At 44.6% G+C, this 13,798-nt stretch overlaps 1 protein-coding gene across 1 annotated transcript; it reads left to right on the forward strand.

The window, feature by feature from the left end:
* Positions 1–331: 331 nt before the first annotated feature.
* Positions 332–4,020, forward strand: LOC125523451 (transcription initiation factor TFIID subunit 14b-like). Its single transcript, XM_048688483.1, has 7 exons — positions 332–642; positions 2,085–2,167; positions 2,316–2,537; positions 2,614–2,801; positions 2,882–3,006; positions 3,506–3,584; positions 3,691–4,020. The coding sequence occupies exons 1-7, from the start codon at positions 439–441 to the stop codon at positions 3,717–3,719; spliced, it is 930 nt and encodes a 309-aa protein (XP_048544440.1). The 5' UTR covers positions 332–438; the 3' UTR covers positions 3,720–4,020.
* The last annotated feature ends 9,778 nt before the right edge of the window (positions 4,021–13,798 follow it).

The raw sequence follows: 13,798 nt of genomic DNA on the forward strand, positions 1-13,798 counted from the left end.
CCTGCCCTATTTGTTCAATATGTTTTTGAGCAACTGCCCTATTTTTTCCATTTTTTTAGGAACAACTGCCCTATTTTTTCAGAGAGAGCTAATGTTTACCTATAGGCTATAAGTGATCCACCAAAGCCCAGTCGAGGCAACCCATGGGCTCACTCTATGGACCGGGCCCGTGCGAACTATGTGTACCGCGCCATTCCGCAGCCCAACGTGCCACGTACGATACTAGGTTTTTTTTTTCTCGTTCCCTAAAAAAAGTGTTTTTTTTTCTCCAGAAAAACACCCAACGTGCCACCCCTCAAAAAAAAAAAAACACCCAACGTGCCGAACCCAACCCGACCAGACCGACCGACCGAACGAACCGAACCAAACCACCTTCCCGTCGTCTCCCTCCCCAACGCCGCGGCGAACTGACCCACCACCCCCAAACCCTCGCCGCCGATGGAGCAGCCGCCGTCCTCGCCGCCGCCCCCCGCGGCGGCCACGGCCACGGCTGCGCCTACACCCACTCCCGCTCCCTCTTCCGCTCCCATTATCCTCTCGGACTCGCCTCCCGCGGCCGCGGCGGGGGAGCCCGCGCTGACCGCCGCGCAGAAGGCGCTCCGCTCCAAGCCGGCGCGCGCCCCCGAGGACCCCGACAAGAAGGTTCCCCTCCCTCACCCACCTCCTGTATTCGATATGCAGTAGCTTCTGTACGGCGTGCTTGCCCCGCATTGGGGGTTGGGGGGAGCTAGGGTTTTGACGGCCGTAGTCTGCGTGTCTGTGCCAGTATGTGGCTAGGCTAACCTGGGTCAGACGAATTATGCCGCATCATTCGTATGTGGTTTTCTGAAAATTGCTGCTAGAATGCTCATTGTTGCAGTTGAAAAATGAAGTGACGGCAAATGTGTGCAAGTGGACTTCCATTTGGAACGTTTGATCTGTTCTGCCCCGTGCTTGTAATTGAGTTGATGAGTATTATGACTTATGAGAGGCAGAATTGACTATAGTGTGCTGGCCTACTTGATCCAAGACATTAGGCATCCGTCAGTAATAAATCGCAAAATGAATGATGCTAGAATGTTTACTGCTGCAGTTGGGAAACGGTCAGAACGGGATCCAACACAAAGTTCTATTTAACTGTTGCGCTAAGTTACGGGCTGTGTAATCTGATAATGTGTTTGGTAACTCTGCATGCTGTTTTCTTAACCGGATTGTCATGTAGGTCTGTTCTGCTCATTCCCATGATTAAGTTGACGAGGATTGAGAGAATGGGTCGGAATATTTAGGCATGTAACTGAGTCAGTACCTTGTGTTTGGCAGAGGATCCTTCCTGTCATGCTAGTTGCTACCATGTCTTTGCATAGAACATCTTCTTAGTCTAACATATGGTGGTCCACTATAAAGGTTACCTGCTTCCTAGGCGTGAAGAACGTGGCAAGAACTAAGCATTTATAGGGGCACATCTTACAGTGATGCAAAGGCTCCTATATGATGTTTGAGGGATCGCACGATAGGATTCAGTTTTGTCACATTTCATCTGTTGTAGTTTTCATAGTTAGAGGCTAAGGCTACCCCCTCCGTTCCTAAATATAAGTCTTTTTAGAGATTTCAAATGGACTACAACATACGGATGTATATAGACATATCTTAGAGTGTAGATTCACCCATTTTGCTCCGTATGTAGTCTCTTGTTGGAATCTCTAAAAAGACTTACATTTAGGAACAGAGGGAGTAGACCTTATTGTCCTTCAAGCTGTAGTTTTCATAGGCATGTCAGTGAGCAAGTAACCATGTGTTTGGTAAAGAATTCTTTTGTCATAATAATTGCTACCATCTCCTTGCATAGAACAACAGCAGATTATCCTAAAGTTTAGTGGCCCTATAAAATCTCACCTGATTCCTATGCATGAAAAGCAGGGCAAGAACTAAGCATTTGTTAAAGTGCATCTTCCAGTTTTCTACAGACTCAAGTATGATGTTTGATTAATCACACAATAGGATTGAATGTTGCACATTTCATCCATCATTATTTTGATGATTAGACACTATTGATATGCAATCTATAATGATTTTCTGATTAATCGTTGCCAAAATCCCTTGAACAGAATAAGAAGCTCAAGGATGTGGAGATCAGTTTTCCAATTGTTTATGGGACCATTTCGTTTTGGCTTGGCAAAAAAGCAAGCGAGTAAGCATTTGCCTCACAGATACTTATTTTTGTTAATTTCATGAAATAAGCAAATGTTTACAACTTCAAACTGTAAACGCAGTGTCACATTTTTATGTTCTTACCTGTAGCAGAACTTGTCTGAAGAAAAAATGCTTTCCCCTTATAGGTACAACTCTCACAAATGGACCGTGTACATCCGTTCTGCAACAAATGAGGATCTGAGTGTCATAGTTAAGCGTGTGGTGTTTCAGCTTCACCCAAGTTTCACTAATCCAACAAGAGTTGTAGAGCAACCGCCTTTTGAGTTGTCCGAATCTGGATGGGGGGAGTTTGAGATTGCAATAACCCTTTATTTTCACAGTGATGTCTGCGAGAAGCGCTTGGACTTGTGAGTGCCGAAGTTCTTTTTGTCAACAGTGATTTTTTATTTGGGAGCAAATACTTAGGTGATACAACTGATGCAGGTTTCATCAGCTTAAGTTGTATCCGGAAGAGGACGCTGGACCTCAATCAACAAAAAAACCAGTTGTAGTGGAGACATACGATGAAGTTGTCTTCCCTGAGCCCACTGAAGCCTTCTTCTTGCGAGTGCAAAATCACCCTGCTGCTACTGTGCCCAGGCTACCTCCTGGTATAACATTGTCTTCTCCAGGTATGTGGCTTACTGGCTTGTACTTCCTATTTTCATAGTGGGAAATGGTGAAGTAGCATCTGAAGCTTTAAATCATCTAGGTCCTATGGAACTTATGCCACATGATAAGAAGCGTTTTGACACCAAGGATCATTCTCTGAGCCAGTGGTTCTCAAACTTCTCTGAAGCAGATGAACTATTAAAACTGGCTGCTGCTCGTCAACAGGTGAGAATCGGAGCTAGTAGTATTTGTCTTTATTAGGTGTGTATAATAGCTGGCAATGCCGGTAGAAGGCGTTATTTCCCCATGGGACATAGTCTAGCCACACGTGTAAGGTTCACTGCTGTAGAGACTTATAATTTTTCCCTTCTGCTGAGAGTTTCAGTCAGCAAATGTGTTTTAGGATAAGATGTATGCCAGTAATAGAAAACCCAGTGTCTAGTAGTGGAATCATCCATTCGTTCTGATATGCAGATCCTTGCCGTAACACTGGAAATACTTTGCTCGTGGTGTCACTTTCATAGAGACGTCACACTAGGAATTATTTGGGACCTTGAAACCATGTGGTGTTTCTGGTGGCTTTTATTCCATTTTGCTTGTTTAGTTACACGGTGTTGCATATAATGGTTTGCGTACAAACCTGATAGAATATGCTTAGACATGAACAGTTAGTCGTGGAAAACAGCATCCTGTGATTTGAGTTGTTACCTTTTTGTTCCTCCAGGTGCAGGCTCACATTGCTAAGCTGAGAAGGCAGCTAAGCATGATAGAGGGAATGCCCCAGCAATCCAGAGTTATCTCTGGTCAGTAAAGTTAACCCTTTTTTTCCCTTCTGATTAGCAGTGATCACATTTGTCATATGCTGAAGGGTTTGAACTGATGATGAGCTTCATAATCTTCTATGTCCAGGTCCTGGTCAACAGTTTGGGCACGGCTAATGGAACGGTAGCTGCTGTAAGGAAGATGCTGAAACCTGATAACAACTCGCTAACAGAATGTGATGAATGTGTCTTCATTGACGTCTTAGGCTCGCAATTGATGTTTAGTGCTGGCCAGTGTGCATAAAGCGCAATCTATGGATTGTACCGCCTTTGTGCATTTTGAAATCAACGGGAGCATGGTGTACCTGCCTTAAATTATCACCCTCTGTTCTTTTTCTTTTATGTTCCAGTAGAAGCGTAGCACATCACAGGGGTGCAAAGTCTATTTTGCTGACATAATGGAATATGCTTTGCATTGTGTCGTACCAGTAAAGTAAGTGTTAATTTCCGAAATCATTTAACAGTCAAATTAAGAGACGCTAGTCTGACCGTTACTTGAAGTGGATACATATACTTGAAGTGGATACATATTAGAACATCTGGCGGTGAACAATAAGTTTAACAAGTTTTTTTTAGGGGAATGCCATACGGCACACTTTATTTAAACTTCAGAAGAGTTGCATTGTTTATTACATCCTGCAAGCTAAAAGCTGGGGGATTACCCGCCCAAACTAATGGAGTATTCGAATAAAAAGCGTGTCTTGCAATGTTGTGCGCCCCCTTGGGCAATGCTGATATAAGAAACCAAACCAAATTTCAATGATCCCATTGCTAGCTTCGTCAGGTCTGAGAACTAACAACATCCATCTTTCATGGACCAAGAGGCAGTCAAAAGATCTGAAAAGGCAAAACACGTCCCAAAATAGCATGTTCGGTTTGGCTGCAAGCCATCCCACTCTCTATTTAATATTCCCAAATGATAAATGCCACACGCAGGTGGTGTGTTTTCTTATCGCAATTCCTATCAAGGCCCTTATAGAAAGCAATAGAAGTGCCCTCTATGGCTCTAACAGCCGATGCACTCAGTACTGGATGCGCCGATGGGTCATTTTGGAGCGGGCGCGTGGCGGCATGCGGCGGTGCGAGCCGAATCCTAGCTCCGGCCGGCCGGCGCCTCCACTTGTCTGGCCAACGACGAGCTGGCGGCTGCACTCAACGGCCTTCGATGCCGCGGGAGTCCTGCCGGCTGCCGACCGCACGCGCGCGCGTTCTGGAGTGCCTGCACGAGGTGGCCGTGCCGCCGTGGAGCGCCTGTACGAGGTTGAGTCGGTGAGGACCGGAGGAGCCTGCTGCTCGCGCTACCTAGGGTAGGATTGGTGGTGGCGCTTCTGTGCTGGCTCGAACGAGGAATAGCCCAAGGCCGGAAGCACGTCTATTGCCTTTTTCTTTTTTCCAAGTAACTCACGTCTATTGGCTGGGCGCTGGGACTAGTTGGGCTGGGTCGAACGCATACTGGATTACTACTAGTAGTGAAAAACATCGTTTTTTTTGGAGGGCAGGCTTCAGCTAATTGAAAGGCAGGAGGAAGGATCCAAGGAATGGCTTTTTGCACTTCATGACCGTCTTGATAAGGAGTCTTTTGTACGGCTGATTGTAACCATGTGGGCGATTTGGGCAGCGAGGAGGAAAGCGATTTATGAAGATATATATCAATCACCGCATGCCACAAATGGTTTCATCACAAGCTATCTAGCTGAAGTTAATGCAATCAATTCAAAATTGCCAAAACCGAGTCCTACGGCCATTCCAAGACCAAACCAGTGGCAAGCACCGGCAGCGGACTGTGTGAAGGTTAACGTTAATGCCGCGGTGTCAAGACAAGCTAAATGTGGTGCCGTGGGTGCTGTATGCCGCAGTGCGGATGGAACATTCTTGGGAGCTTCTGTAATGGTCCTTAAATTTATTGCAGAACCACAGACTTTGGAGGCGATTGCAATCAAAGAAGCACTATCTCTCTCAGATGATCTCTATGAAAGGAGGATACATGCGGCCTCGGACTACAAGGTAGTGGTGGAAGACTTGAAGAAGGGGAATGCATCCGTGTATGGGGCAATTATACAGGAGATAATACGACACTCCTCGGATTTTGATTTTTGTAAATTTAGCCATGAATTTAGGAGCTCGAACTTCGAAGCTCACAACTTAGCGAAGTATGCTTTATCTCTCCAGAGTGGCCGCCATGTTTGGTTAGGAATGCCTGGAGATCTTACTTTCGTCCCTGTAAACATTGTAACGAATTAATAAAAACTTTGCGAGGTTGTCTAAAAAAAAGCTAATTGAAGCCTGCCCACTGGACTTGCCACTGCACATGACTATGACCGTATCGATGTACGTACCATTTTCTAGTTAGGGTTTGTTTTCCTTCCGGCGACGCCTAGCCCCTCTCCATCTGCTGATTGCCGGTGTCCTCGGACTCTCGGCTAACGCGGCTGGTGGAAGCGTGACGGGTTTCGCCCGCCCGCGGAATTCTTTTTCTCGGGCAAGAGATCTAACGGAAGGCTCAAGGTGTAGTGTGTTGATATGCGGTCAGGGCACGTCATTACGATTGTAGGTGTAGCGACAGTAGTTGCCACGAAGGTGGCTTCGGATTCATGCATGTATTTGTTTTGTTGGGTTCTATGCAATAATATAATAAATGGCTTTATGCATCGCTTTGACGCAGAGGCCGGGGGTATTCCCCCTTCTCGAAAAAAAGACTGACTGTGCAGTGGCGGGGTGATACTGGGGGCAAGCTGCGGTAGCCATGTCATGGAGAGAGTGATCACAAGGTGTTCGAGGGTATGTTGCACTAAGGTTATCCTAAATAACACCTCCAAAATTATTGGCATGGTTCTTCTTGCAAAATATGGCCTAGTCAGCAGAAGACCTCAGCAGTAGTGACATGTTTACTCATAAACTAAAGTCTTGTCACCACTTAATAACATTTTGAAGAGTTGTGTGACCAAAGTACTCATCTGGCGAGAGTTGTGTGAATAATGGTGCATTTATCTCATACTATAGTACAATATACCATAGTATTGGAACAAGTACATGGGAGCGGACGTTTGGCTCCCGGAGCCATGGAGGCCTTTTTTTGAAAACAAATCAAAATTCAAACTTTTTGGTTGCAAAAAAATCTGAAAAAATTGTGCTAGTAAACAAGTATGTTATGTATGTGTGTGTAAAATTTCAGAATGAAAAACGTTGAAATGTGACCTGTACAAAAAAGACAAATTCATGGCCTGGGAGGATGAATAGTATCATGTGTTAAAAAGCCCCTGATTTATCTTTTTTGCACAACCCTCATTTCAACTTATTTTGCCCTGAAAATTTACACACATGTGGGTTATGCCTTTATGTATATGTGTGTTTTTTTCAGAATTTTTTGATATGTAGAAAATATGAAATTCGACAAAATTCAAAATTTTCAAAAGTATAATAATAACACTACCGCAAAGACAATATCCGCAAGTACATGCAGTATAATAATAACACTTTTTCTGCGATGTACTTGAGCTTTCCTTCCTTGCATGAATGTAACAATTTGTTATACAAAGAAAACACCTGGGTTCAGCACAAGAACACCACAACTCCAAGCATGATACACTTTACATGTTGCATTAAACCAAGCACTAATAGCAAAGGTAAAAATGACATAATCCTATAACTGTGCATACAAGTTATTGCTAGTGAGATGGGACCAGTGAGCAACTGAACATTGAGTTGTACTATCAAAGAATGCATAATCCCATCACTTTGCACGATGGTATTATTAAAGAAGAATGCATAATTGTGGTTTTCATGCTCTTTAGTTGTTTAACCTCCATCTTGTGCTAGCCTTCGTTGTACTAAGCATGAATTCTGCTTGTGCATTTCAGTCTTTTGCTAGCCTTCGCATGTACTAGTCATGAGCAGATAAGAAGAAAAACTGAATGACACTTCGCAGTTGGAGATCATTTTCCATGCAACTCTATGTTCAATCTTCAACAGTTAGGAGAGATAACTGAAAATTATAATTCAAGTACTATGGACCATATTTGGTTACCAAGAAAATCGGAGAGTTGGCCAATCCTTTGGGTCTGCCCTTTTCTACCCAATTCATCTGGTATTTCATGTTTTTCGACTCAAGCAATGTATTGCTCATCATCATCAGGGTCAACCGGCTCTCCCTGCTCCTGATGCTCTTCTCCAAGTTCATGTACATATTCTTCAACCCTCCGTTCTTCAACAAGGTTATTGCACCATTTCTCAAGTGCTAGCTAGTGCAATGGAGTGGAACTGTTGCTGCATTTGTGACATGGAAAGTCCCATACTCTCTTTGCAAGCAAACTGGCCTGCAGGCCAAAACTGGGTCCAATGAACCCTGAAACATCATAGCGGTATAAATACACTAGTCGTATCCAGTGCAGAGGCAAGGAGGGCTGGCAGGGGTGTTGCCCCCCTATGCTCCCACAAACACACCTACTACTCCTCCTAATTCTCTACTTATATGAGAAAATTATCTATATTTAGATGATTTGGCCCCTCCTAACATTATATGGCATGTTTGGCCCATTAGTCGTTGCGTTCGAGCTTCTTGGTGAAGAAGGAATGGCCCTTGGAAGGCTTGTATTAACCATGAATAGATGTGAGAGTGGTCGGTAGATAACATCTCTACATTGCAAATTCCTGGATATAGTCCTTCCAAATTCTTTCTCTTCTTCTCTAATTCCAGTGAGATTCGAGTGCATGTTCCACTAACATGTACGTGTTAAAAACTGTGTTCATACTAATAAACGGTTTTCATACTCATAAAGTGCTAGGAACAAACTAATGGTTTGCTGGTTAGAAGAGCAGTGGTACCTCCAGCCCAGGAGAGATCAATCCCCGAGCTTCACGCTTTGGTGTCTCACTAATGTAGATTATCTTTTCAGCAAGAGACGATGTTCTCCTTGATAGCGAGGTGACCGTACTGACTTTGTCAATTTTCAAACTCCGTAACTTCGACCCATCCTTCAGCAAATGATGCAAATATGTAAGATAAGGTCCCTGCTTCGGTTCTAGTACGTGTATTTTGATGACGTGGCACTGTATTGGTTGTAACCGATCTGGAAATTTTTGTAAACAGAATGGCTATATTCGTGAGATCTTACGTGGAGATATGTGCAACTTTTGTAAATTGCACATCCCTTCCTTCCTTCTCCCTCAGCCGTTCCATACTTGCAAATATGATCAAGATAAGGTTCATGTGGTTTGGTTCCGGTACGTGTATTTTGATGACGTGGCGCTGTATTGGTTGTATCCCATCTGGAAATTTTGTAAATGGGATTGATATATTCATCTTTATCTTTATCTTTACCTAATATTAAAGGGAGCATTGTTTCTCCACTTTTTTTCGTTTGCGGTGGGACTAGATATATTTTCATCCGTCATGGAACCAACGATTTTCGTTCGTAGCAAAAAATCACGACTTTTAATTAAAAGAAACAACTGGCAGTGGCAAAACATAAAAAAAAAACAAAAGTCTATGCCCTAAGTGGATGGAATCAAACACAACACCTCGCGTCGCGAGTTAACCACGCCCCTAGGCAGTGTAATTCTTCAATTTGTTGTCTAAAAATTGCAGGTCCGCTTATATAAACTATATGCAGTGAAAGATGTAAACCTTTTGGATTTTAAATGTGATTTTATTTCCAAAAGAGTAAATAGTTCTGAAAAAAAAATGTTAACAAATTTTTAGAGACTTGAACATTTCTCGAAACTATGAACAACTATTTGAAAATGCAAACATTTATTGAAAAACAGGAACATAATTGAAAAATGGGAACATTTTCTGAAAGTATGATTTTTTTTTTCAAAATGCAAACATTTTGTGAAATTCCACTAAGAATTTACGAACAAGTTATGAAAACACAATTTTTTGGAATTTATAAACAAAACTTGAAAACAGAATTTGTTTTCTAAATAAGTGAACATATTTTGAAATTGTGAACAATTTTCGAAAACCCAATTTTTTATGAAATCCCCTGAACATTTTTCAAATTTGCGAACAAAATTGGAAAACATGAACTTTTTTCAATGATTGAACAAAATTTGAAACAGAAACATTTTCTGAAATCACAAACATTTTTAAAATCTATGAAAAAATATAAATGAGAATAATTTTAGAAATTTCAAACTTTTTGGAGATTGCGCAAACATTTTAAAATTTCTGAACATTTGTTGAAAAAAAAACTACCTTGAGTGAGTAAATTGAGCTAGTTCGTACTTGTGTCTATTACCTCCATCCATTATTATTAAGCCAGGGCAATGTGTAGGTTCGTTGTTTTTGGGTCGTTCGTGAAAAATGCCTGATTTAATCTCTCCAGCAACAGAGCACCAGCCAATGTATGCGATGGGTTTTCTTTTCTCCAATTGGAAGCTGCTTCTTCATGCGGTCACCGGCTACAATTTGATGTATTTAATCTTCATGTGAGATTATCACTTGGTCGTAGAGTTTTGGCCGCCAGGTCCTTCAAATCCAGACGAGAGGATTTGTTTACGTATCAAATTAAATAATCGCATTCTCATTTTTTACACTAAATTTCATCAATTTATATACATTTGCAAGTTGTATGAAAAATCAATAAACCGCTCCAGGAAATAGAGAGTGAAGAGTGGGTCCCGATTATCCCTAGAGAAACCGATACACCATTGTGTTGTTATAGATGAGCAGGAAGGATTTAACTCCGCATTTCTCAAAAAGAAGAAATTAACTCCCAATGCTTTGGATGCTTTGTACGCTGGATTGTAGGTGAACATGAGATAGGCGGTATATTATGGGATAGTGGGAGTATGATATAACTTAACATATAATTGCAATTGGGCTGGATGGTCAACTTTTCTCCGGTGCAACGTACGGGCATATGTGCTAGTAAGATCTTACGTGGAGATCCGCGGAACTTTTGTAAATTGCACATCCCTTCCTTCCTCCTCAGCCGTGTCTTTTTCTCCTCCATGGTTGTTTTGTCGAACAGTTGGCGTGCACAGCGCTTATAATCAGTCAACAGCATCTCCGTGACTGTTGACTCCATCTTTCACCCCTCGTCTCCTACCACGTCCATGTCTGTGTACATGGTCATGTCCAGAGCTCTCTCCTTGCGCAGCCCGAAGCCCCGAACCATTTTCGCCACTTCCTTGTGTCGACGAGCTCTAAGCGGGCTCACTGCCGCGGCTGCCACCTCTCCCTCGCACACCAAGCCCCACGCTCTCCTCGCGCCCACGGGACACGGACGCCACCGTCGAGACACAGCCTCTCGTCAAGCGAATCAGACCTGTCCTCGACGCCACCGTCGGAGTGCACCATGACGGTCTGAGACCTGGCCAGCCTCTGCATCTGTCTTGTGGGGCGTGCCGTCGTACTACCTCACTGGCAGTCTCTTCGACCTCGGCTTGTCGGCGTTCCAGGGCCTCGCCACGGTCGCCTTCGACAACCTCGCCGTCCTCGTGCACCCGGACGTGCTGGCGGTCGCTTAAGAGCTGCCGTTCCTGGAGAGCGCGCGCGCGCGCACACGTCCCGGCCGTCATCCGCGTTCTTTTGCTGCGGGTGGTTGTGGTTCGGTATCGAGTCTTGGATCTCAGGCCGCGCCGTGTTCCTTCTCCTGCCGTCAGCTCTCAAGGTGTACCTACCAGGCACTGGCTCACGCTGGTGCCCGGCCTCGCGGCGGCGCCGCTCGACTTTCCATGCAGTGGGCGGCGGCGGCGTCATCATGAACAACCTGGATGGCATCCGCAAGCTCGAGACGAGAGGTACTCGACGCCGGTGCTCATGTCCACGCTGCTCACATGGGCCTACGTGGTCGCGCGGTGCCGCCCCGACGTCACCGAGTCTTGCAGCTACGCTGCGTGCCTCGCCACTACCGTCTGGCACCGGCACGACGCCTGCTTCCTCCGCTACTCCGACAACGCGAGTGGCGGGAAGGCGGTGGTTACCCGTTGCCACCACGTAGTGCATGTACATAAGTCGCTGGGACAGTCCGGCCGTTGGCCGGCGGCTTGGTCAACGGCCTGGCAAGGTGCATTCGCGCTGGCCGACTGCCTCCTAGGCGCGCTCGCCGCAGTGGATGCAGCTGGGCGGTGCGTGCGCGGCCGGGCGTCCACCTGAGGACGCGCGACCGTGCGTCGGTCAGTCGGTGGATGTAGCTGGGCTAAGGATTTGGAAGGCGGAAGAGGAGGTCTTGATGTCCGCTGCGTTGCCGATCGACGGTCGCCGGAGAAGAGGACGACGGTGACCACTGACCAGGTCGTCGATTCGAGGCATTCGACCATGCCGGCGCCGGTGATCGCGTCCTTCCCACTGACGCGCGTTCAGGTCGACTGAATCAAGGACGAGGCGCCAGCTTCTTATGCTCCGGCGGGCCAGTCGCCGCGCCGCGTCCACTCGCGGATCGCCGTCTCTGCATGCAGGTGTCTTTCACGGACAGAAGGATTTCGTGCACGTGCGTGCGCTGCGTAAGCGCCAATGCCATGATCGTTGTAGTCGGCTCGGCCCAGAACGGGAGCGTCTCCTGTCGTCGTTGCTCCAGCACTCCGGCACCACCGCGAGCAATAGGTATGGCCACCCGCCCGCTGGCATCGCCCTCGCCGCCGCAGCGCCAGGCAGTGCAAGTTGTTCCGCTCGCGCTCCAACGAGGAGAACCGCGGAGGTCGCATGTCCTCCATTGATTCATCCTCACTCGGCGAGGCAGGGACGACGGGAGGTAGAAGAAGAGGCGCTGCATCGGGCCCGTGGCAACGTGGAAGGAGGGCTTGATGACAGTGGTGTACTCGGCGAGCGGCGGGTTGCGATCTGGTCAGGTGGGCGACGCCGAGAAATCGCAGCGTGGCATGATGGATCTGATACTGGCATACAGCTGGAGGAAGCTGGCGAGAGCTGTGTTGTGTCAAGCTGTACCTTGGATCACTGTCATTAGCTTTGGTATGTTCTCAAATCTCAATCCGCAGGGATGCGTATGTGGCAAACCATGCTTCAGACAATATTAGTCAGCTGACTGATAAAGTGATAATGTTAGCAATTTGAATAAAAAAAGTTCATCAGTTTGAATAAAAAAAGTTCATCGAATTTGAAAAAAGTTCATCTAAATTGAAAAAAGTTCATGTATTCAAAAACAAGTTCACAGATTCAAAAGAGTTCATCGATTTTCAAAAATGTTCATCGAACAATGAAAGTAGTTCATCGATTAGAATAAAAAAAGTTCATCAATTTGAAAAAAGTTCATCAGATTTGGAGAAAGTTCATCAGTTTTGAAAAAAGTTCCTCATCGTTGAAAAAAAGTTCATCAACGTTGAATTTTTTTTTATCGATTTTGAGAAAAATTTCAAACAAATGAAAAAGTTCATCAAATTTGAAAAGAAAGGTCATCAATTTTGAAAAAGGTTCAAGAGTTTTAAAAAAACAGTTCATGGATTTTGAAAACAAGTTCATCTATTTGAAGAAAACAATTACGGATTTGGAAAAAGAAAGAAGAAAAGAACAGAGAAAAAAGAAAAAGAAAGGAAAAAGGAAAAATAGAAGGTATAAATGGACGAAAAACGTTTTTGTTATCACAGTTAGTGAGGTAGTCGAGTTGGTCACGCCACGAGCACTGATAACCAGCGATGCAGTGTTCGAATCCTAGCTCGCCCTGTGTTTATGCAGTTTTCCATAGAGTTTAGAGAGCGGAAGAAAAATGAAAGATGGGCCGGCTTACGAGATCCTGCTGCAGGCGCCGGTTAGCAAAAACAGTAGAAACCGGCGCCTGCGGCGCTAAGTAGGAATTGCCCATCGCTCGCGTCCCAGGCTCACTCGCCTTTTCTTTTCATTGGTTTGCTTTTTTGCTCGGTTTTCTTTTTTGTGCTGAGTTGTTCACCCTAGTTTTTTAAAGTAAAAAAAGCTCATGAGTTGAAAATAGCTCGAGAATCTGAAATTTTCCACTAATTTTATAAAGTGGAAGGATTTAAAAAAGTTTGTGAATTCAAAAAAAAGTTCATGGATGTGAGACATTTCACCAATTTTAAAAGGTGTGTGAATTTGAAAAAAAATCACGCAATTTCAAAATAAATTCATGAATTTCACAAAATTACACAATTTTGAAAAAGTTCATGACATTTGAAAAAACTCATAGATATGAAAAAACAAATCAGTTTTGAAAAAAATCTTCATGAAATTAAAAGAAGTTCACAGATCCGGGAATTTTTTTACGGATTTGAAAAGGTTTGCG

The sequence above is a fragment of the Triticum urartu genome, chromosome 7 (genome assembly GCF_003073215.2).
Source record: "Triticum urartu cultivar G1812 chromosome 7, Tu2.1, whole genome shotgun sequence".
Lineage (NCBI taxonomy): Eukaryota > Viridiplantae > Streptophyta > Magnoliopsida > Poales > Poaceae > Triticum > Triticum urartu.